The sequence below is a fragment of the Panthera pardus genome, unplaced genomic scaffold, assembly GCF_024362965.1.
Source record: "Panthera pardus isolate Hobbes unplaced genomic scaffold, ASM2436296v1 HiC_scaffold_16, whole genome shotgun sequence".
Classification (NCBI taxonomy): domain Eukaryota; kingdom Metazoa; phylum Chordata; class Mammalia; order Carnivora; family Felidae; genus Panthera; species Panthera pardus.
The window spans coordinates 48,588,405-48,611,326 of NW_026526721.1; the positions used below are offsets into that span (position 1 = coordinate 48,588,405).

Consider the following 22,922-nt stretch of genomic DNA (forward strand, 5'->3'; position numbering starts at 1 on the left):
TATCATTGTTAGTATTGCCTATCATTCATAAATTTTCCTCTTTGGCAGCTGGTACTTCTCCTATGCAATCACTTCAATAAAATATACTCCATGGACATTTTAAAAGCTAACTACTCTTGAGTGAAGAAATCATAAAGAAGGAAACATGAAGTAGCAAGTAATTTAACAGGACACCGTGTCCCTGATGAGTTAAACTGTTGCAATACTAGTTACCAGATTCTTAGCAAACTTTAGTATGAGATTAACTAGGCCACTCTTTAGCCTCTAAATCCAAAGTAGTCAACCTCGCACTGGTGATCCCAGATCCACCTATCGATTTCAGATCATAACTGGCTCTCTCCAGCTATCTAAATACAAACTTAGTACTAAATTCTCTGGGATTCTCCCCACCACCCAGTATCAGTTCTCCTTTCACCAAGATCTTCCCTGAACTTTCCTGAGCTACTCTGTATCTTCTGCTCTCTGGCTTTTAAGTCATCACACCAGTTGATTTGCCTGTAGAGAATTAATGTGTTGGTTGCTCAGGCAGCCCTACAACCTGTTTCAATTCACACTTACAGGTTCTATTTCTGTTTTTCTTATATTTTCCTCCTACTTCCCTAAATTATTTCTACATCTCATGCTCTTCTCTACTTTCTCCTCTCTTTGTGGCCTTTTGTCTACAAATATTCCTAAGAGCTCCTGACTGGTCTCTCCAAAAGAGCTGTGTCTCATGCAGTCTAGAGAACCACACATATTTAAGGAAATCAGTTTTCACCAGAGTATGTTGGAAAAGAAGCTAAAGCTATACAAGGACTTTATGATGGATATCAACTCACCATTGATAAGCCGGAGGGAGTCAGGATCTGGATTCAAAGAGGAATTCCCCAACAAAAAATTCTGGTGCAGTGTCTCAGCAATATAATCTCTGAAGTTACTAATTGCATAAACAGCAGTGGGCTTATCATCCAGTTCCACAAGACCATGGTTTTCCACCTTGTTGGAATGAAGGCTAATTAGGTCCCAGGTGGTATTGCCGATGGCCTCACCATTGAAGGTCACTGCATAGTGAACATCTAAACCACTATGGATTAAAAGAGAGAACAGATTAGGCCCTGCTAAGGAAGCACAAAGAAAGGAACCCATGGAGAGCAAATATTACACCTGGGTGTGGGGAGGGGCTCATAAGGCATGGATTCCGCCACCATTTGCTGCAGACAATGTGACAGGTATTTCACATGCTTTATCTCATTTAATTTTCATAATAACCCTATAAAGGTTTTATTATCTTCAGGTTATTATTGAAGAAACTGAGCTTTAAAGTAGTCAGAAGATTTGCCTAAAATTTTGCAACATGTAAGTCAAGATTCAAACACATATCTGCTTGACTCCAGCACCTGCATTCTGAACTACTATGCTCCACTCTCAGTAGCTTTCATTAAACTATTATGCAAAAAAGTCATTAGGAGCTTTGCTCTAGTCATCACTCTGGCTTCCAGCCAGTCTATGAGATACGGCCATCAGAAGCAGTACCCATCAAGTCACATCAAGATCCTTCCACAGGAAAGGAGAACACTACCTTCTTGAAGATAAACCACTCAATATAGACATGAGATGAAAACAATTTCCCTCCTTCAGACATTCTAATAGGAGGAAAATGACTCCCAAACCAAAGCATACAAATAATTTAAGCACTCCCTCCTCTGTTATAAGTAATAACTTACTTATAAATTATTATATATTCTTTGATTACAGCCTTTATGGTTGTGTAAAGATTTTGTTTAATGTGACTGCCTTTCAGTCTGCCTTTGAGTTTCTATCCCCAGTGTTCAGCATGGTACCTTCAGGGCACCCAGTGCCTACTAATAAACAGAAATCTAAACTTGTCTGAATATAAAAAGAAAACTACAGTCTAATAAAGATATATACATATCTAAACAAAAAGTATCAACATAATGAGACTGATCTCATGGATTCTAGAAAAAGAGATTAGTCAACTAATTTATTTCACTATTTAGTGGAAATCTTCTGACCAATGTATTATGGCTTCCTTGTAAAAGTAGATCCTTAGATTGGAGAGAGCCACAAAAAGCTAGCATGGCTTGATGATACTGGGGCCATTAAGATCATCCAACTTCCTTTCTCTTATTTCAAGCTTGCAAAAAGAACTTTGATTATAACTCCCCACAGATTTTCCTATGGGTAAAGAATCCATGAGCCAGACAATGCAACAATTGGTCACTTGGCAAATTTCTTGCTTTAAATCAATCAATTGGCATCCTAGAGAATGCATCATATCTTATGATTTGGTAAGCACGAATTGGTCTTAAGAGACCTGTTCTTCCTGGGAGTACAAGCAGTTTTGGACCTGTCCTAGGCCTGCTTCCTGCAGATCCACACCCTGGACTAGAGGGGACATGATGAAAGTGACCTCCCTCACCAGCCATACAAATAATCAGGTCTGTAATGATGTTTTTATCTTACTCTGAGTAACTTCCATAAGGTTTTTTTCCTAGATCTGATAAGCTATCACTTCTAATGGGATGGTTTAAGGTGCTTTCAAGTGGTAACTGAGGATTTTGACATCCTGATGCTCTACAAAGTAGTAAGACATCAGCTTGTTATCTAGAGCTTCCGTCAGTCTCTTAATTTTTCATGTCAGAATATGTTGATTTATGGGTAATTCCTGACCCTCTTTTGTAAAGTGTATTTCAGTAAAATACACTAAAATAACCAAATGATGGCACTGAGGTAGAATAAAATAGTAAGAGGGACACCTACTGGTCAGAATTCACCACACAGTATGTGTTCCAAGCATCTAGCATAATGCTTGACTCATAGTAGTTCAATAAATACTTTTGAAAATTATGAAAGAACAAATGGTCAATTTTATTCACTAATGCAGGCAGATAAGACAACTAATTTGTGCCACTTAAATAACAGTATGATATTCCTGACTTGATCCAAAGAATTTTAGTCTCTACATTTTTCACATTAAAGAGCATGCATTATCTTCATACATCTCTGTCTTCTGAGTAATCATTTTAGAGACATTACTTCACAGCCACGACCATACCCCTGAGGATATGCATGCTTTTCCCAAACTCTATGGGATGGACCATGACTACATCTCCAGAAAGGTGAGGTTCTTGGGGTCTCTGCAAAACCAATTTCATGTTAAGACAGAAACCAGTGATAAGGAAAAAAATGGAGGAAAAAAACTGATTTCATTCCTATGCTATGCAGAAAACCAGACAAGGAGAATCAACTTTCACTGGGAGTCTAGCATGTGCCTTGCATGACTTTTAAATATCACACGGAGAAGATCAAGAGAAATGTTCTTGGATCAAGAAATCTGTGTAGTCTGGATTAGATTACAGGTTTTACTCTTTATTGACAAAATATAATTTGTCTCCCAAAATTTGCCTTGGATATCTAAAAATAATGCTTCTGTTACAGCCTATGTTATCTAGTGAGGAGAAATTCATTAAAGAAGATAAAGTGCCTCAGAGATATGCTACAATTCTTTACCATGGTTTTGTACTAGAAAAAGAACTCAAAGAAATGCTTAAGGAATCGGGAAACCTTCTATTCTCAGAGCTGAGACTGTCATTAGGAGCCAAAACAGACTGAGTTCTGGCATGGTAAATGTAGTAAAGAGACATCTTAGGATGAAGGACAGAATAAAAGAAAGCCCAGAGGCCAAGGAAGTACATAAGAGGCAGCAAGCACATTGGAAGACAAAACATGATCTGACTGAAGAAAGCAGGGCTGGTTCTCCACACTCAGCACCTCTGAGTTAATCAGCCACCACTGTATCATCATCTTTCATCTTCTGAACTAGACTGAAACAGCTGCTATATAGAGAAAGGTTCTCCAGAAATGTCAATCATGTGGAGGTAAAATTTACCCTTTCTTACTCTCTTACCTCAAATGCCCTGATTGGCTGTTTAACATGCACAGATTTTAAAGAGACAAAATAAAAATATTACTTCTCATTAACATCCACCAAAATAAACATATTTCAGAGAAACTCAGACATCTTTTATAAAATTTCTTCTATTACAAAGAAGGAACACACTTACAAAGCCTGGAGCTGAAGTTTTGAAGTATACCAAGCAGATATATTATTGATTCACTTCAAATGAGTAACCTACTAACTTAAAATAATATGTGAACCTTGAGACAGGTACAAAGCAAATACAAAATTTCGTATGCATATAAATGCTTATGGAATAAGAGAAAGAGAGAGGTTATATATTATATAAATGGACTATTTCTGTGCCACACATTCATTTATACACAGGTCAGAACACAAGTATACCAAAAAGTTATGAATAAATTCCATCAACTGGCTAATATCTGACAATACTGAACAATTTTGGAAACTGTACCTAGATTAACAATTCTATCATAAAATCTAATGGCTTCATATTGTTATCTGTGTCCCTGTAGAGGACATAGCACTCAGTAACTGGATACCATTCTTTTGGTCATAGGATTAACATGAGAGTTTGGGTTGTTTTCATATTCTAATCATGCCAAGAGGGCAACAATCAAAAAATCAAGCCCTCTGGTTGAGAACTGGCCATCAACACATTACCTATAATATATACACACAAAACAGTTTACACATACTAACAGTATAGAAATCAAAATTCTGACTACCTTGGTCAAAATATCTGATACCTCCTAGTCATATAACTTATGGCAAATCAGTTTGCCTGCCTTGGGCAAAATATCCCCACCTCCAGAAGGAGAATAAATAATAGTTCTCATTTTCACTATCTCACAGGGATATTGAGAAAATAAAATGAAAAAAAAAAAAAGAGGCAGTACTTCAACATATCTCTAAAAGTGGTTTTCATTTGATTGTGTATTCCTAGAGGATATAAACCAAGAGTTTATCATTTTTGTAGGCACGGGAATTGTCCAATTTCTAGGTACTTACTAAACACTTGCTTAAATAATATAAATGAAAATGAGGACGTCAGGAGGAGTTAAGATGGTGAAGTAGGGGGACTGGGATTTCCCTTGTCCCTCAAACACAGCTGTATTGAGGTCAGAACACTTAGAATACCCAGGAATACAGTCTGCAGAGTGACAGAGAAATCTCCACAGGTGGACGGAGACAGCTTGATGAGACACAGGTGGATGTTTACAAATTGGTAGAGATAAAGCGCTGGGCCCCATAGGCACAGAGAGGAGGAGACCCCTTCCGTGGAGAGACAAAAGGAAGAGACATAGAGGCTGTGAAAGTGTGGTATTATATTTGGAAAAGAGAAACACCTCTCTGAACCACAGACTGGGGAAGAAGAAATCAGGAGTTTGTACTTTGCAGTTTCTACTTTGCAAATAGCCTTAGGATTTGAAGACCAGCGTTTTCAGGGGTGCCAGACTTTCTCCAGACTGGAGTCCATGCCCTGTGCACGCACCTGGTGGGGAGAGACCCGGCCCAGGGTACGGAATTGACCTCAGGGGTGCACTGGGAGACCACAGTCCGTTCCCTAGAGTACTGTGGGAAAAAGGTTTAATGCTCCCCACCCCCCAGCCCCCCACCACAAAGACAAAAGACCCTGCAGGCACCAGCCAGAGGCCCTTTGTGGACTGGGTGGAGTGGTGCTACCCCAGAAACAGGTCTTAGCAGTGAGGGATCCTTTAAGACATCGGGTTTTGAATCCCAGCCAAGCGCTTAGAAGGTGTGGAAGACTGTGGAGCAGGACAAACAGCATGATTTGAGATACCCAGTGCCAAGAGGAGAGATTGAGGAGTTGCCATTTTTCTCCCCATCACCTACACATGGGGCTTCAGGGAACAGCACAGCACCCCCAGTGGAGGCAAAACACACTTACACCAAACCCTGTCCCTCCGTGCCTGGTGACTGCATGTCTACTGGAGCAGAACTGACACTGAGTGAACCAGCAGGCATCGCCTCCAGACCAGCACAGTCACTGGTCTCAGGAACCAACAGACAAGTGTATTGTTTTTGTCTGTTAGGCTGGGGTGGGGTTTTTTTTTAATGTTTTTTTCTTTTTCTCTTTTCTTTCCTTCTCTTTCCCCCCTTTTTCCCCCTTCTACCCTCTTTTTTTTTTTTTCTTCCCTTTGGAATCAAGCTCATAGTTTCTGATTGGATTTTTGGTCAATTCATCTCTCTCTCTCTCTATATTTATATATATATATATATCTTTATATATATATATCCCTTTGGATATATATATATCCATATATATATAGGATATATCATATATATATGATCCCTTTGGAATCAAGCTCATAGTTTCTGATTGGATTTTTGATCAATTCATCTCTCTCTCTCTTTATTTATATATATATATATATATATATATATATATATATATATATATATATATATAAAATCTTTCTTTCCTGTTCTGGTTGTCTGTTTAATCAGGCATTTTTACTCTATTCTTTTTATACCTTTTCTGTATCTCCTTCTTCTTTATTTTCCTCTCTCTCTCTCTCTCTGAATTAAACTTTATAGTTTCTTTGATTCTCTGCCTGTATTTTTTTTTCACCCCTTTCATTTCTTTCTTTGTATGAGATAAATTTCCCCCCCACACCTTTTTCCTTTTTTCCAGGATTACTTCATATGGGATAAGTCCCCCCCCCCAACACACACACCTTTTTCACTTTTTCCAGGGTTATTTCAACGAACAAATCAACAATCCACCACTACGTGCAGTGGGATAGAGAGCCAAAGACTCAACAACAGAGTGCATGCAACACACTCCAAAAACACTTCCTAGAGTACCAGGCCATGGACAGTGTATAACACTTTTTAATATACTAGTATTCACAGGTATAGGACACATAACAAGCTATTAAAACACGTAAAAGACAGACACCTAGCCAAAATGAGGAAATGGAAGAATTCTCAAAAAAAAAAACTCCAGGAAGAAATGACAGGCAGAGAATCGCTCAAAACAGATATAAACAACATATCTGAATAAGAATTTAGAATAACAGTCATAGGACTAGTAGCTGGGTTTGAAAAAAAAAAAAACATAGAAGACAACAGAGAATCCATTGCTGCAGAGATCAAAGACCTAAGAAATAGCCACAATGAATTTAAAAATGCTGCCATTGAGATAGAAAATAAACTAGATGCAGTGACAGCAAGGATGGAAGAAGCAGAGAAGAGAATAGGTGAAACAGAAGATAAAATTTTGGAAAATGATGAAGCTGAAAAAAGAGGGACAGGAAATTACTAGACCATGAGGGGAGAATTAGAGACCTAAGTGATTCAATGAAACAAAATAATACACATTTCATTGGAGTTCCAGAAGAAGAAGAGAGAGAGAAAGGGGCAGAAGGTTTATTTGAACAAATTATATATGAGGACTTGCCTAATCTGGGGAAGGAAACAGACATCCAAGTCCAAGAGGCACAAAGAACCCCCTTCAAAATCAACAACAGGTCAACACCATAACATATCATAATGAAACTGGCAAAATACATAGATAAAGAGAGAATTCTGAAAGCATCTAGGGACTAGAGGTTCTTAACCTTTAAGCGAAGACACATAAGTTTAGTATCAGACCTGTCCATTGAAACTTGGCAGGCCAGAAGAGAGTGGCAGGAAATATTCAATGTGCTGAATAGGAAAAGTGTGCAGCCAAGAATCCTTTATCCGGCAAGGCTGTCATTCAGAATAGAAGGAGAGATAAAGATGTTCCCAAACAAAACTGAAGGACCTCATGACCACTAAACCAGCCCTGCAGGAAATCCTAAGGGGGACTCTGTGAGTGGAAAGCAGCAAAGACTACAAAGGACCCAAGACATCACTGCAAGCACGAAACGTACATATAACACAATAATTCTAAATGAGGAAGTCAGAATGCTCTTTTCAAATATTAAATATTACAGTGAAGGAGTATTACTGTATGTCTAAACATGTCCATAATTAACCTATAAATTTGCTTCATAAATTTTCTATTATACTTATCAATATTGGAAGAGAAAATTAGTTTTTTTAATGTTTATTTATTTTTGATAGAGAAGGCAGGAACAGGGGAGATGCAGAGAGAAAGAGGGACAGAGGATCCAAAGTGGGCTCTGCACTGAAAGCAGAGAGCCAGATGCAGGGCTTGAACTTATGAACTGTGAAACCATGACCTGAGCCAAAGTTAGCCACTCAACCGACTGAGCCACCCAGGCACCCTGAGAAAATGAGTTTTAAATAAATTTGAGCCCAAAGGCAAAAAAAATGACAAGCAACTACCACAAAGAGTATTGACTATGTTTTTATATTATGCTTTTTCTAAGAAATTCTAGAGTGGATTTTGTTTTGCAAATGAACTATTGAAGAGACGATCTTTCTCCCATTCATTTGCCACTTAAAGTGACACTTGATTATGTTACTGAATGACAGTATGCTTGAAAGTGCTTACATTAATGGAAGTTTTTATTCCTATTTTAATCAAGTATAGCTCAACATTTAAAGCACTTGATAGTCAACAGTGTATGGAGGGTTATATAAACATATCCTGTGAGCTAAATCCAGCCCAGTGTCCATGAGTTAATGAATTTTCTTTTTTAAATAGTTTAAAAAAAATCAAAGCAAGAATATTTTGTGACATGTGAAAATTATGTGAACTTCAGATTTCAGTTTCCATAAACTAAGTTTTACTGGAATATAGGCACACTCATTCATTGTCAGTATATTATTGATATCTACATTCATCTGATGGCTGAGTTAAGTAGTTGCAACAGAGAACATATAGCCTGAAAAGCTTAAAATATTTACTACCTGACCCTTAAGTGAAAAAGTTTGCCAACCTCTGATCTGTAAGGAGATGGAAACTGATACTGACACTAATATTGGAATATTGGACACTAATATTGGAAGTTATTCCACACTGAAAATACAACATACCATATTTTCTAAACTGCCTTTCAACCAGTGAACAGTATAAAAAGTGCCAAAAAGTACTCTACCTGCCATTTTCCTTGGGGGACCTGAAAATAAAAATTCAAAGTGTTAAGTAGAGTTTGAGACAGTTATAATTGTCACATCATTCATCAAAGTGCAAGTTCTTAATATATTTCCTCTAAAATGTTTCCTTAAATCAAAATGCTTATATAGTATCAGATGCTGAAAAATGTCTGTAGATTGAAGGAAGTGAACAAAGGCAGAGAGAAGATTCTATTTTAAAAATAATAATATATACTATCTTTAAACTTACTTTTTAAACCACTCTTATAAGGTTTTCTCTTTCTAAATAAGCATTTTTTTTTTAGTAGATCAGCAGAGGACTCCAGTTGTTGGCATTAACAAAATTAGGAAACTTTTTTTTGGTAGATAATGAGTTTTGTAGTTTAAAATCAATGAAAAGAAAATAAGGTGTTATACAGAAAAGGGCTTAAGGGATTGGGAAAGGTCAGGACTGACTAAACTACAGGATATTGCATAGCCTTTAAAATTCATTAATTTTATGTAACAGACACTTAACAGAACTTCTCATGTGGCAGAAAACTGTGCTAAGTGTTTTACAAAAATTAATTCATTTAATCCTCATTAAGATTATCAAGAGCCATTAGAATCCCCATTTTACAGGTAAAGAAACTGAGGAACAAAGAAGCTACATAATTTACCCAAAGTATTTCTAAAGTTTTTTTTTTAATAAAGCAGAATTAATAGTAAATTATCTTTTTTATACAAATATGACATTAAAACTTGGTAATTTATCTAAAATCATCTGGCCAGGAGTGCCAAAAGCACGATTTGAACCCAGGGAAGTTGGCTGCAAGGTCATGTTGCCTTTTAGGTCACATGAGAGGGGTCTTCAAAGGCCTCACATCCTTAGGTTCTCACAGAGGCTTTGGTCACAACTGGAGGAAGTATTCTGTGAAAAGTGAGAAGGCTGAACCGGGGAGACTGGTCATGGCCCTCTCCCTTGCACAGACAACTACCTGAGTATCTTTGGGTAAATTACTGAAATTTCCTGTGCTCTGGAGTGCTTATTAGAAACAATGAAGAGTGATAATAACTATCTCATAGCATGGCTATTGGGAATAAATGAGTTAATATAGATATGAAGCCTGGCACACTGTAAATGCCACGTACATGCTTGCTGTTATTGCTAGTAAACACAGAAGTCGTGACAAGAGAGGGTGCCAAGTTTAAGATGTTGGCACTATTAATTATGCTGTGAGGTTACACAGTACTCCTACTCATGCTCCCCTACATCCAAGAGCTGGGCCACAACTATCCTCCAAATGCCCCAAACCCTAAGAATACTGAGTCTAGCATGGGGGATAAGAGAAAGAGCTAAAAAAGGTATTACATTGAAATAAAGAGTGCTACTGAACATGTACATTTTTAGAGTCTGCTTACCTAAAGTCAAGTACACGGATGTCCTTATAGCCTGGTAACCCAGTAAATGCATTTTCAACCTGTTAAAAATAAAAATAAAATTTATAGCTATGTAGAAATGTGAAAAGGTACATATAAAATACTGCTTTAAGAGCTGACTACAAAGTGCACTGTTTATAAGTGGCGGAAGCTTGTACATCTATACAGATACATAGTGGACAGAATGTTACATAAGAAAACTATAATTAACCTTGTTAGAAAATAGTTTTTAACACAACATTGCCACATTTTTCTTTCACATTAAGGTTTTGATATGCTTTAATATTAATTTCTTTCCAAACTGTGAAAAGCAACTTCTTGTTGGCAAAACACTGCTTTTTCCCTTGTGGGATGAAATGTAGATAAAAGCATTAGTTTCCCCCACAAAAAAGCTACAATAGCATTTTTAAAGGTAATTGTTTGGATTAGAAATCTGGTGCAGCATACACACTCATAAACAGTGAAGTATTCGTTTTCTTTCAGTGTAAAGTTTCTGAAGGCATCTGTTTCCTGTTCCTACAACACGAGGGAACTGTGAACACAATCAAAATTAGAAAATAGTCCACAAGCTGAAGCTCAGTCCCCAGAAGAGAGGCCCTATTGATTGGGTGTCATGATGTAGGTTACGAAGCAGTGACCAGGTAACTAAATTGGTCAAAAGCTCAACTTATGAGCATCACATTGACAGGAAGCAAGTAGATATTTAAGATCCAGCCATGTAAATCAATATAAGCTTAGTGAATAGAGGGTTGGAAAGAATGCTAACTGAACTAAAAATCTAAAAATAGGCAGGTCATGCATAAATATGTATTTTAACAACATTGAGCATTTAACCCAGATTTCAGAAGGTGACACTCTCACCAGAAAAGTCACAATGGAACCAACACCAGAACAAAGAAAGGAAGTTATTAATGGATTCTGGAGACATCTCTCTCTGGGCATTTGCTTTTAAAGCCAAGTCTTGATAAAATTGGGGGAATGGGATTTTTTAAAAAATCATGGTTCACCGAAGACCTTAACACCTTAAGGATAAAGAATCCAAACCCATGTAACTCTTTGGCTATCATAATTTGCCTTGTTTTATTCTCTTAGAGGAAAGACAGAAGTGCCATAATTCTTGTGGGATCAAAGTAGAGATGGAATCCGTAGGATAGGAATTTGAAAATGAGTCAGTCTCAACTGTTTCTGCTGGCAAAGTAAGTGCCTTATTTTATAGAACTAATACTGCCCTGCCCACCATCCATATCAGTTTTCATAAGATTAAAATGAATGCACCTGAAAGTACTCCGTTAACTGAAAAATGCAATACAACTGTATGTTATTATTATCACTAGGCCCATATCATTTGGGGCTTTGCCATCTCTTGAGTCTAACCACATACAGGTATTCTAATTCATCACATCTGGTTAGCTACCATACAGGTGTCCAGCTGAATCACTGCTCTTTATTAACATCAAGATTAATAATGGGTACAGCCTATTGAATGACTTCTATGTGCCTGGTGCTTTGCAAAAGCACTTCTAATCCTTGCAATAATGCCAAGAGATACCTATTTTCCCAGTTTTATAGATGAGAAAACGGAGATATCAACTAACTTACCCAGGGCCGTGCATTTGGTTATGTGACTAAATCAGAATTTATTCAACCCGAAATCTTTCTAACACCAAAGCCCGTATTCTTCCCAATGAATTCCATGCTTTCTCCTCTTCTTCTTCTCCCTTCTTCATGATAAGGATGTTACAGAATTGGGACCAGGACTGGGAAAACTGTGAAGCTCACTTTAACTTCTCAGCTGAATTAAAATTAAGGGGAATGTACATGGTATAAAGGAAGGAACACTTTGAAGGGAAGGAGACCTGATTTTCTCTTCTACTCCTAGAGGTTGAAATGACCATGAACAATTTACTCAGCCTCCTGAGCCTCATGTGTAAAATGGAGATGTTTACTCTCATGGTTGCTGTTAGCCAACAGACCAAGCAGCTTGCAGAACATAAGGCACAATGCAAGGACACTGTGTTGATGCTGTGGCTCTCTTCAGGTATCTATGCTCCCAAGCCTATCGTGCTGACCTTTTTCTCTCTGATGTCATACTTGGTGTCATCCCACGCTTATCTTACTCTTCTCATTTAAAAAAAGCAATTGCTCCTGAACCTCAATCCTCTTTAAGCAGGCTTTCTTTTTCCTTGTATGTCTTCCCGTGTTATTACCCAGGAAATAGTATTAAAGGAGCAATCCCTGTGACTGTGTCCTAAAGGGAGAGAGCTAGAGGGGCCCCCTCAATTTGCAGTAAACACAGTGGCAGAACCTTTCAGACACACAACCTCTGACTCTGCTGTTTTACACAAAGAAGTGGCTGTTGGTAGACATTTCATTGCAGGTAAGGGGATGGGGCTATAGAGATTGGCCAGGGAAGAAACCATTTCATGGTAGGCCTAGACCATTCATCACCCCCCAGATCACCTCAAACCAAGAGCTATCTACCTCATAAAGTCTCTGTTGGAGATGTTTTTCAAAATGTTTATTAGACTTCCTATAAATATTCAGTCATACAGTGCAATTGTTTATCTAAACACTCAGGCTTATTAAGGTTCTTTACTCCAAGAGCAGAGAGAACCAGAGAGCTGATCCAAGACACTATCTGATGCCAGGTGGCCACTAGCCTGACTGACATTTCTTCCACATACCATACAGCCTTGCAACTTGGCCACACAGCTAGGAAAATTAATTGTCTGGCTTACACTCTCCATGTCTGATGGCTACAATGATGCTGTTTGGCTGAGAGATGCATATTTCTTTTTCTCATCTAGACACAGTGTCTAGGGAAGGAAATGAGTCCAAAGTAATGGAATTGGAAAACTTGGGCAAGGAGAGCCCCATCAAGAGGGAATGGAAAAGAAATAAACAGGAAGGAATGATGTGCCCTGTCAATGGACAGAGAGGGGAGATGGGCACTGAATGCCTCACCACACAAGAGAAAATCTACACAAGAAGGGGGCCAAGTATGGATCATTTTTAACTGAAAAAATCTTGAGTTCAAGTCCTATATAGAATTCTTCCAGAAAGTAAAGTTGCAGGATAGTCTAATGTATGATTCTTTAAAGACCTTTTTAAAAATACCTCCAACCAAGGCGCCTGGGTGGCTCAGTGGGTTAAAGGTTCAACTTCAGCACAGGTCATGATCTCACAGTTCGTGGGTTCAAGCCCCACATCAGGCTCTCTACTGTCAGCACGGAGCCCACTTGGGATCCTCTGTCCCCCCTCACTCTGTCTCTCCCCCACTCATGCTCTCTCTGTCTCTCCAAAATAAATAAACATTTAAAAAAATAAAAAATAAATAAAAATACCTCCAACCAAGGAACAGAGATAGGAAAATTTACTTTTCACTGGATACTGTTTTGTCCTTTTGGACTAGGTACTGTATACTACCCATGTGTTAACTGCCTCAAATTTTTTAATTTAGAAAAAGAATATTAAATATGAAATTAAAAGAAATTAAATTTAATGTTCCTTCAAGAAAAACAATACAATCCATGTAGTTTCTCAAAGATACGCATTTCTCCAAATACTGTCAAGTTAAAACCATGCCACAGAACATACTCTTCTTTGGCTGTGCAGCAGAAGTTTGGAAATAGTATTTATTTGTTAGCAGATGGCAAAGGTGTGAAAGGTTTTGCTTCAATTAAATAACTCATCTACCTTTCTGTGATCTTTTTACAGAATTTTCTGAAGAAGTGGCTAAGTTACAGCCCTCTGTACCAAGTAGAAGAGTTTGATTCCTTAACCCACCTTTAACCAGTCTTGTGAATATGGGAAATTTACAATCCCAGCAAAATTTCTTGTTGAAAGGAAGGAAGGAAGGAAGGAAGGAAGGAAGGAAGGAAGGAAGGAAGAGAAAAAAAGGAAAGGAAAGGAAAGGAAAGGAAAGGAAAGGAAAGGAAAGGAAAGGAAAGGAAAGGAAAGGAAAGGAGGAAGAAAGAAAACCAAAAAATCACCCACCTCTGAAATAAACTCTTCTACAAGGTGCTGGTGCTGAAAGTTGGAGGGATCCTGTAGTTCTTCCCTATATTGCTCTCCCAAAAGGTGGATACTAAACTCTGCAATCTGCTCAGTTGCTGGTTTTGTGGTTTCTTCCATGACATTCTCAATTTCATTACTAATCTGGATTTTTAGAGAAAAGGCAAAAAAATGTCAATGTTTACTCATGCAACCAACAAATACCTACTGATTGCTATATATCAGACACTGTGCCAAAAGAAACTGCTAATGATGGCCTTTTATATAGTGTTTGACTTTGGAACTAGCTGGGTAGACTTTAAGACATAGGCTAATATTAAAATTACTGTGCATTTGTACATTCCTTTGAACACACAAAGACTGCTTCAGGGAAAGACCGGAAAAATTTCCAGATAACCACCAAAGTTGACCATCTGTGAGTTAAAAGAGTTGAGTATACTATTATTATCATCTAAAAATAGCCTAGAAGAGTTGTCCTCAAATTTTTTGGTCTCAGGACCCCTCGAACTCCTAAAAATCATTAAGAAATACAAAGACATTTGGGTTTTTTTTGGACTATCTCTATAGATATTTACCAAACAAAAAATTAAAAGAGAAATTTTAAAATATTTGTTAATTCATTTAAAAATAATAAACTCCTTGCATTGTAAAAAGTAATAACATATTTTGCAAAATAAAAAATTAACATGTAACATTGTTTACATTTTTACATACTCTTTAATTTGGTTGGCTTAATAAGAAGACAGTAGATTCTCATATCTGCTTCTACATTCAATTGGTAGCACTATGTTGTTTTAGTTGAAGTATATGAAGAAAAGTATTAAGGAAGGGAGAAATGTAGATACACATAGACATAGACACAGATATATAGATATATATAATATATATTTTGAATGTTTATTTTGTAAGAGAGAGAGCTCATATGTACATGCAAGAGAGAGTGCAGAGGGACACTCTGGGGGAGGGACAGAGGGAGAAAGAAAGAGAATCCCAAGCAGGCACTGCTGTCAGCACAGAGCCTGATGTGGGACTCGATCTCATCAATGGTGAGATCATGACCTGATCCAAAATCAAGAGTCAGACACTTAACCAACTGCACCATCCAGGTGCCCCAGGAAGGGGGAAATATATTAATAGCCTTTTCAAAATTGTACAGATACTTTTTATTTTTTTAATTTATTTTCTTAATTTACATCCAAGTTAGTTAGCATATAGTACAATGATTTCAGTAGTAGATTCCTTAATGCATCTTACCCATTTAGCCCATCTTTCCCTACAGCCCCTCCTGTAACCCTCTAATTTGTTCTCCATATTTAAAAGTCTCTTACGTTTTGTCCTCCTCCCTGTTTTTATATTATTTTTGCTTCCCTTCATGTTCATGTACAGATTCTTTTTAGATACTACACCAAACCCAACAAGTGGTAATTACTTAAAGATTAGTTGCTGTGTGGAATCTGAAACAGTATCAATGAACGTTTTGTATTCTGTAACAGTAATATCCAGGTCTTCCAGTGGCCAATGCTGTAACAATTTGAACAAAATAAATAACTGATTATAATCCAAAGAATAAAATAAATATCCATGAGTCCATATTGATAGAAATAGATGATTTAATAAATAAACGAGAGTCGACATAGTCTCTTATGGAAGAATTCCAATTAATAAATGTAAAAAGAATGAGGGAAATAAAATATCGCTACTAGAATGCTATAGTAATAACTGCTACATGGCAGATACACTTGAGCTCATCCAAGTTCCTCCATTTTGATACACAAGAAGAGGGGCTGGAATGGAAGAATGGCTAGCCTAAGGGCTCAGAGCAACCCAATGGCAGAGTCAGGAAGAGACTACAGAGGCTATGCTTCAGTGTATCATTTTTTATCCTTGATAGATCATATAATCAGACCTTCATAACCTCAGAATAGGAAAGAACCTCAATGATCCTACCATCCCTTGTGATGCTTGAAATTCTCTCTACAATATCCCTGACAAATGGCTGCTCATCTTCAGTTTAAATGTCTCTGATGAGAAAGAGTCATGATTTTCAAAGACAGACATTACATTTCATATGAAAAAGCTCTCATGGTTGGAAAGTTCTTTAATTTTTTTTTCTTCTTTGCCCTTCACAACTTGGTTCCTGCTTCCCTTTTCCAGCCTCATATTCCTCCCCTCCCCCTTTCACTATCTACTCCAGCCATGTTAAATTCCTACTTACAGACCAAGGAATGGGCTAATTCTCTCATCTCAGGCCTGAGCAGTGTTTTGCTTTGAGACCTCAGGCCAAGACCCTTCACCTTTCTCTTCTTCTGGTAAGTTCTATTCACCCTCAGTTCAGACCTCACTCCCATCAGAAAATTTCTCAGAACTGCCCCCTCAAAACTGACCCAGTGCTCCTAATGTTCTACTTCATTCTGCATTTGCCCTATCATAGTGCATACCATACAGAGATTATAGTGCATGTTTACTTATCAGTATGCCTCCTAAAACAGTAACAGGCACATATCAGGCACATATATTTTTTTGGCATTTTTATTAAGGTATAACTGATATATAACAAACATACATTACTTTCAGGTATACGATGTAATGATTCCATATTTTTATGTATCGAAAAATGATCATCACAATAATTCCAGTTAACATCCATCACATACACAGAAAATTTTTTTCTTGTGATGAGGACTTTCAAGATCCACTCTCCTAAGTACTTTCAAATAAGCAATATAGTATTGTTAACTACAGTTACATTATGTACTTTACATCCCCATGACATATTCATTTTATGACTAGAAATTTATACATCTTGTCCCCGTCACCCATTTCACCCACTTCCATCCAAAGTTCTTAATATTAAGCCCAAATATATTTTCCTATAAGTTCCACCACTGATCTCAGTTCTGTAATCTGGGACATATATAAAAATTGTAGTCGCCAGACAGCCTTTCAAATAAGTATAGACAGCTATCATGACTTCCCTGACTCCTTTAGCTCCTCTCCTCCAGACATTTCTCAGGCTCTTAATATCTTCCTTAGAGTGTGGTATACACAAGTGAGGTCTGATCAATTAAAACATGATAGGATACCACCTATTATAACAGATTCTATATTTCTATTAATGCAACGTACAGCTGCACTAGCTTTTACTAGCTCTCCCCTAGTAACTGCATCATACTGCTGATTCATATAGAGACTAACATCAATAAAAACTCTTAGTCTTGTGTAATTTTACACAAAACTTTGCATTTTTCAATATTAAATTTTATCTTGCTAAATTTGGACAGAAACTTCCATTCCCAGTATTATCATAAAAGAAATATCCTTGGTAATATTGGTGCTACAAAAAGCCTAAAGTGCTGAATAAATATTTTTTAATGTTTCTAATGCATAGGTGGTTTGCAAGAAAGTTAAGGAAATCCTAACAGGTCAAGAAAAACAGGTTAGAAAAATCAAGAGAGATGAATCAGTGTTGCATGAGTACACAGTATATCTGCTGATCCTTTGTAACCTAGACTTTAGTTTTAAATGCCACAAAAGGGATAGGATAAAAAGTTAAAGGTCTGTACATTTTGAAAGGTCAGATCAAAGACTCCCACATAATGGTGAAGAATATAGCTACACTTCTGGTGAGCATAGAATAAGTACAGACTTATCAAATTACTATGTCATACACCTGAAACTAAAGTAATATTGTGTGTCAAGTATACTTCAATTAAAAAAAAAAAAAAGATTCAGGGCACCTGGGTGGCTCAGTTGTTAAGCATCCAACTCTTGATTTCAGCTCAGGTCATGACCTCACAGTTCAGGAGACTGAGCCCCACATGGGGCTGTGTGCTGACAGCATGGAGCCTGCTTGGGCTTCTCTCTCCCTCTCTCTCTGCTCCTTCCCCATGTGTGCACGTGTGCATGCACTCTCTCAAAATGAATAAACATTTAAAAAAATTTTTTTCTAGAATAAGGAAATAAGAAATTTTCAGACAAGCAAAATCTTAAAAGGAACCAATGAGAGACTCCCACTAAGGTATTATTAGAAGCATATATTTCAAAAAGAAAATTATCCTAGAAGGGAAATCTCAAATGCACAAAAAGAAGGGCGCCTGGGTCCCTCAGTCAGGTGAGCATCTGACTCTTGATTTCAGCTCAGGTCATCATCTCATGGTTCGTGGATTCAAGCCCCACATCAGGCTTCCCACTGATAGCTAAGAGCCTGACAGGGGTCTTCTGTCTCCCTCTCTCTCTGACCCTTGCTGTGTGCTCTCTCGCTCTCTCTGTCTCTCAAAAATAAATAAACATTAAAAAAAAATGTTAATGCACAAAAAGAATTTTATGAAAATAAAATAATACACATCCAGGTAAGTATAAAACAAATTTTATGTGAAACAAACATAATACTGTCTAACTTGTGGGATTAAAAAGAAAACTAAAAGAGAAAGAAAGAACAAAAATATTTAAAAATAGCATATAAATCAGTAAAGGGATTATTTGAGTAACAATGTTCTAGTGTTCCTCATTGCTCAAGATAAGAATTAAGATTTGAAAAACTTACATTTTGCTAGATTATACATTATAATTCATGGGGTAATTTATAGAGTGTATATATATATATATATATATATATATATATATATATATATATATATATTATATAGAATGTATTACAAATATTATATGTAATAATATATTACATATTATGTAACATATAGGGTAACTACTAGCAAAACAGAAATGAGGTATACAGTTTCTAAAACAGTAGATGGAAAATTAGGAAAATAAGGAAAAAATGAACTGTAAAACTAACTTCGGGCTTCATTTTGAACTAGAGGTACAGGGATCTAATTCTTGTTAGGTATCTTTATACTGCTTTGTTTTCTTACTGATTCTATAAATTGGCTTGAAATTATCCTCTCTTTTAGATATTAATATTCCAATTATATACAATTCAATTATGTACAATTCCTTCATGTTTATTATAGGGAATTCTATCTCATTCCATAAATGTTCCCATACCTAAACCATAACTATTGTGCTTCAAGTTCAGATCCATGGTATCACTTTTTATTCATTCACTCACAAATATTTATTGAATGACAATATTTCCCAGCACCATCTAGTCTGGACGAAGTTGTACAGAGGGTAAATGTATTGATTCAGGAATCAACTCAGGGGTCCAATATTACTACCAGCTTTGTTCAGTGAGAGGGAAGGTGGAGAGGCAGAGTAGGCTGATGTAACATGATTTCACAGAAGTTAAAATGTTGAAATTGGAAGAAAATGTGCAAGGTAACTAAATTGCATCTTTCTAGTGAATATGTTCAATCAGAGTTCGCACTGTATTAAGTAATATAAGATTTATGAACCCCAAAATTTTAAAAATTCATATTTAACAAAATTTCTAACAAAATATTTCTATCTTCCTAGGCAGCCTGTGTACTTTCTTTTTAAAACTGAATGTTACAGAAAGTAAACTTAATATTGTTTCATGGACAGGTTACTGTTAATACTGATGCGTTTAAAAAACACGGTATTTCTTGATTTTTCAACTGCATAAAACCTACATCCTTTTCCTCTGAAGAAGACAGGGAAATAGAAGAACATAGGCAAATGACAGTAAATTATGTCACAAAGCCCACAAGTGACAATGAGTTTACCATGATAATTCCCCAAGCACAAGTCATTTCATTCACATCTTGAAGCTCTCTCTTGCAAAAGCAGATTGACTCAACTCTCCAAGGAATCTTAGGTTCTTTTTAATATACTGGTTTTAGAATCTACATTTCCACAAAGGAAACCACATGAAGTTTTGTGCAGTTTAGCAGTGGAACATAAGTCTCTCTTAACCCCGTTCTCCATGTTAGAAACTAAATAACAAAACAGAGCATCACTCACACTCTCCCCAGGCCTCTCCTTGCTGCTCTCTGAGATACCTTCAGAGGTGGTCACCCCTGGATGTGGAACACTGACAACAGCACCTAAGTAGAAAAACAAAAACATGTACATGAACGTAGTCCCTAAGTCAGAATCATATCAGGAAATAACGAAGCTGACTTCAAAACCATTCCTGTAAGTCATTTGCTTTATCATCCTGGAAATTCAGTACATTCTAACCTTAAGAAACATTTGCATAGAATCTTCCTAGAACAGAAAATAATTACAACTCATTCATTCAAGCAACAAGCATTTAAAGAGCACCTACTATATGTCAGCCACTATGTAAGATTTGTTAAGGATACAGACAAAATTTTTATCCTTAAGGAGCTACCTAGTAAAGGGACAGATACTGAAAAATATAATGTTACCCGATAGGGAAAGTGGGTGAAGGTTGGACACTGGCTAGGAATTGATCATTGTTGAAGCTTGGCCTCATTGTGCTATTCTATTTTTTTGTATATGTTTGAAATTTGCAATAAGGAAAAGCTTTTTTAAAAAAATTAAAAATAAAGAAAGCAACTTCCAATTCATAGGAAATACAAAAATCAAGGAAACATGTTAAAGTACACCACAGAATGCAATCAAAAAAATCCTTACTCAGAGAAACTTATAGAAGACAAATGACAAATGGTGGAACTAGAAAGGTTCTACCTGTTGGCATAAGCAGTGGTTACAGAGTGTTTGCCTTAAAGTAATTCTTTAGGTCATACACTTGTATTAAGTAGTTTTCTGATTTTTATTATACTTAATAATTAAAGGTCTTTAAGTACCCACAACATAATGCCTTAAAATAAATGAAAACACAATTACTTTTTCTTGAGACTCTTGAACAACATATAAGGAGAGAGAAGCCTGGTACTTTTTAAATGTGAGGTGGAACGTGTGCTTGCTTACAAGATCATCTTAAACCACAAATAATTTTTAAAAAGTGAATAAATGCACAAGAACATACCTCCTGATGTTGGGGCATCACCAACAGGAACTGGAGATGACAATTCAGGGCTAAGGTAAAAAATGTTTAACATTAATAAAAATGATAGAAATATGTGGATATATTTTGGGGTTTATTTTCCCAAAAGGAACTCACTAGATCTCCAAACAAGTGTTTCCAAACCCAAGTACTGATTTAACAAGGTTTAAGAAATAAGAGTTTTCATAATTCATTTATCTTACATGTATTGATTTCTACTCAAGTAGAATCACCCTATACAAAGTACTTCCCTACTTACTATTTTATCAGCCTGTTTGATTTCTTCCCAGTTATTATTCCTATGTGAAATTATTTGTTGATTTATTTATCTACTTCTTTATCTCTGTCTCTAATCTCTTAATCCTCTAGAATGGCACTGTCATGGTAGTCACTGGACTTATGTGGTAATTTAAATTAACTAAAATTAAATAAAGTTTAAAATTCTGTTCCTTATTCATACTGGCCACATTTCAAGTGTTCCACAGTCACATGTGCCTAATGGCTATCATACTGGGCAGCACAGTAAAGAACATATCCTTCATCGCAGAAAGTTCTATTGAACAGGACTGCAGTTAAGAATATAAATTCTTTGAGATTAGGAATCTCATATTTTTACTCTGTCTCTAACCTAAAATAGTATCTAGGCATCTAGTATTTAGTAGGCACTAAATAGATATTTTTAGGATAAATTAATAAAAAATACTATTAGCCAGGCAGTGTACAAGACATTGGGAATATTGTGTGGACAAAACAAACATGATCTATTAAAGTTATAGTCTTACAGAAAATAGACAACAAATAAATGATTACAAATTTAACAAATAGTACTGGTAGGAGGGTACTTGCTGCTAAGGGGGGAAAAAAACACAAATCTCATCTCATTTGAGGGATCACAGAAATCATAAAATGTTTTTATTTATAGAAAGTCAAGCTTAGAGAAATGACTTGCTAACAGGCTACAAGTAACCAGCTATCCTTTAACCATGATGCTCTGCAACTAGAAGAAAAAATCGAAACAATTGGAAAAGTCCCTCCTCCAAAGGAAAGAAAATAGGTTTCTGCAAGTCCAAATTTCCACATACCCCCAAAATATAAAATTTAAAGTATAGTAATTTTAGGAAGTTTTAGAACTTTAAAGTTTGTGGATATGTCCTAAGGGAAAAGGGATATTCCACTAAACTTTTACAAACGAGTTGGATGGTGATTATATCTATTGGATGCTGATGACATTACTGTTAAGAGTTGAAAACTGTCTTCAACTTTACAAAAGTCAGCTTCCCAAGGTGATGTGAGTACAGTCAAAAATGTCTCCCTCACAGACTTGCCAATGTGCCAGTGACTCCCATCTTCAGAAGCACTCCTTTAGATTGTCCTAGTGCTCTAAATAAGGTCATTGGGGGGGCGGGGGTAGGGGGTTACTCAAAGCCACCAGACAAACATGATATACATACTGAAGCATCAGTTTTACTTCAAGCATAGACAGGTAGGGAACTAAGTAAGAACTAATGTGTAACTCAAAACATTTTAATATTAAAACAAACATGGCTATATTGTGGAGTTGACTATAAAGTTAAAGTTAGTATTAAGATATTAAGATCTTTAGGGGCGCCTGGGTGGCTCGGTCGGTTAAGTGTCCGACTTCAGCTCAGGTCACGATCT

The 22,922-nt window shown here is 36.6% G+C and overlaps 1 protein-coding gene across 3 annotated transcripts in view; it reads right to left on the reverse strand.

The window, feature by feature from the left end:
- IMPG2 (interphotoreceptor matrix proteoglycan 2) overlaps nucleotides 1–22,922 on the reverse strand; it is an 85,465-nt gene that overhangs the window by 34,044 nt on the left and 28,499 nt on the right. For all 3 annotated transcript variants that reach the window (XM_019448225.2, XM_019448226.2, XM_019448224.2), the window contains 6 exons: nucleotides 21,246–21,295; nucleotides 20,252–20,334; nucleotides 14,351–14,512; nucleotides 10,337–10,395; nucleotides 8,938–8,958; nucleotides 819–1,063 (listed from right to left, as the gene is read on the reverse strand). In XM_019448225.2, coding sequence (XP_019303770.1) covers nucleotides 819–1,063; nucleotides 8,938–8,958; nucleotides 10,337–10,395; nucleotides 14,351–14,512; nucleotides 20,252–20,334; nucleotides 21,246–21,295 — 620 coding nt within the window. The remainder of the gene's footprint in view (nucleotides 1–818; nucleotides 1,064–8,937; nucleotides 8,959–10,336; nucleotides 10,396–14,350; nucleotides 14,513–20,251; nucleotides 20,335–21,245; nucleotides 21,296–22,922) is intronic.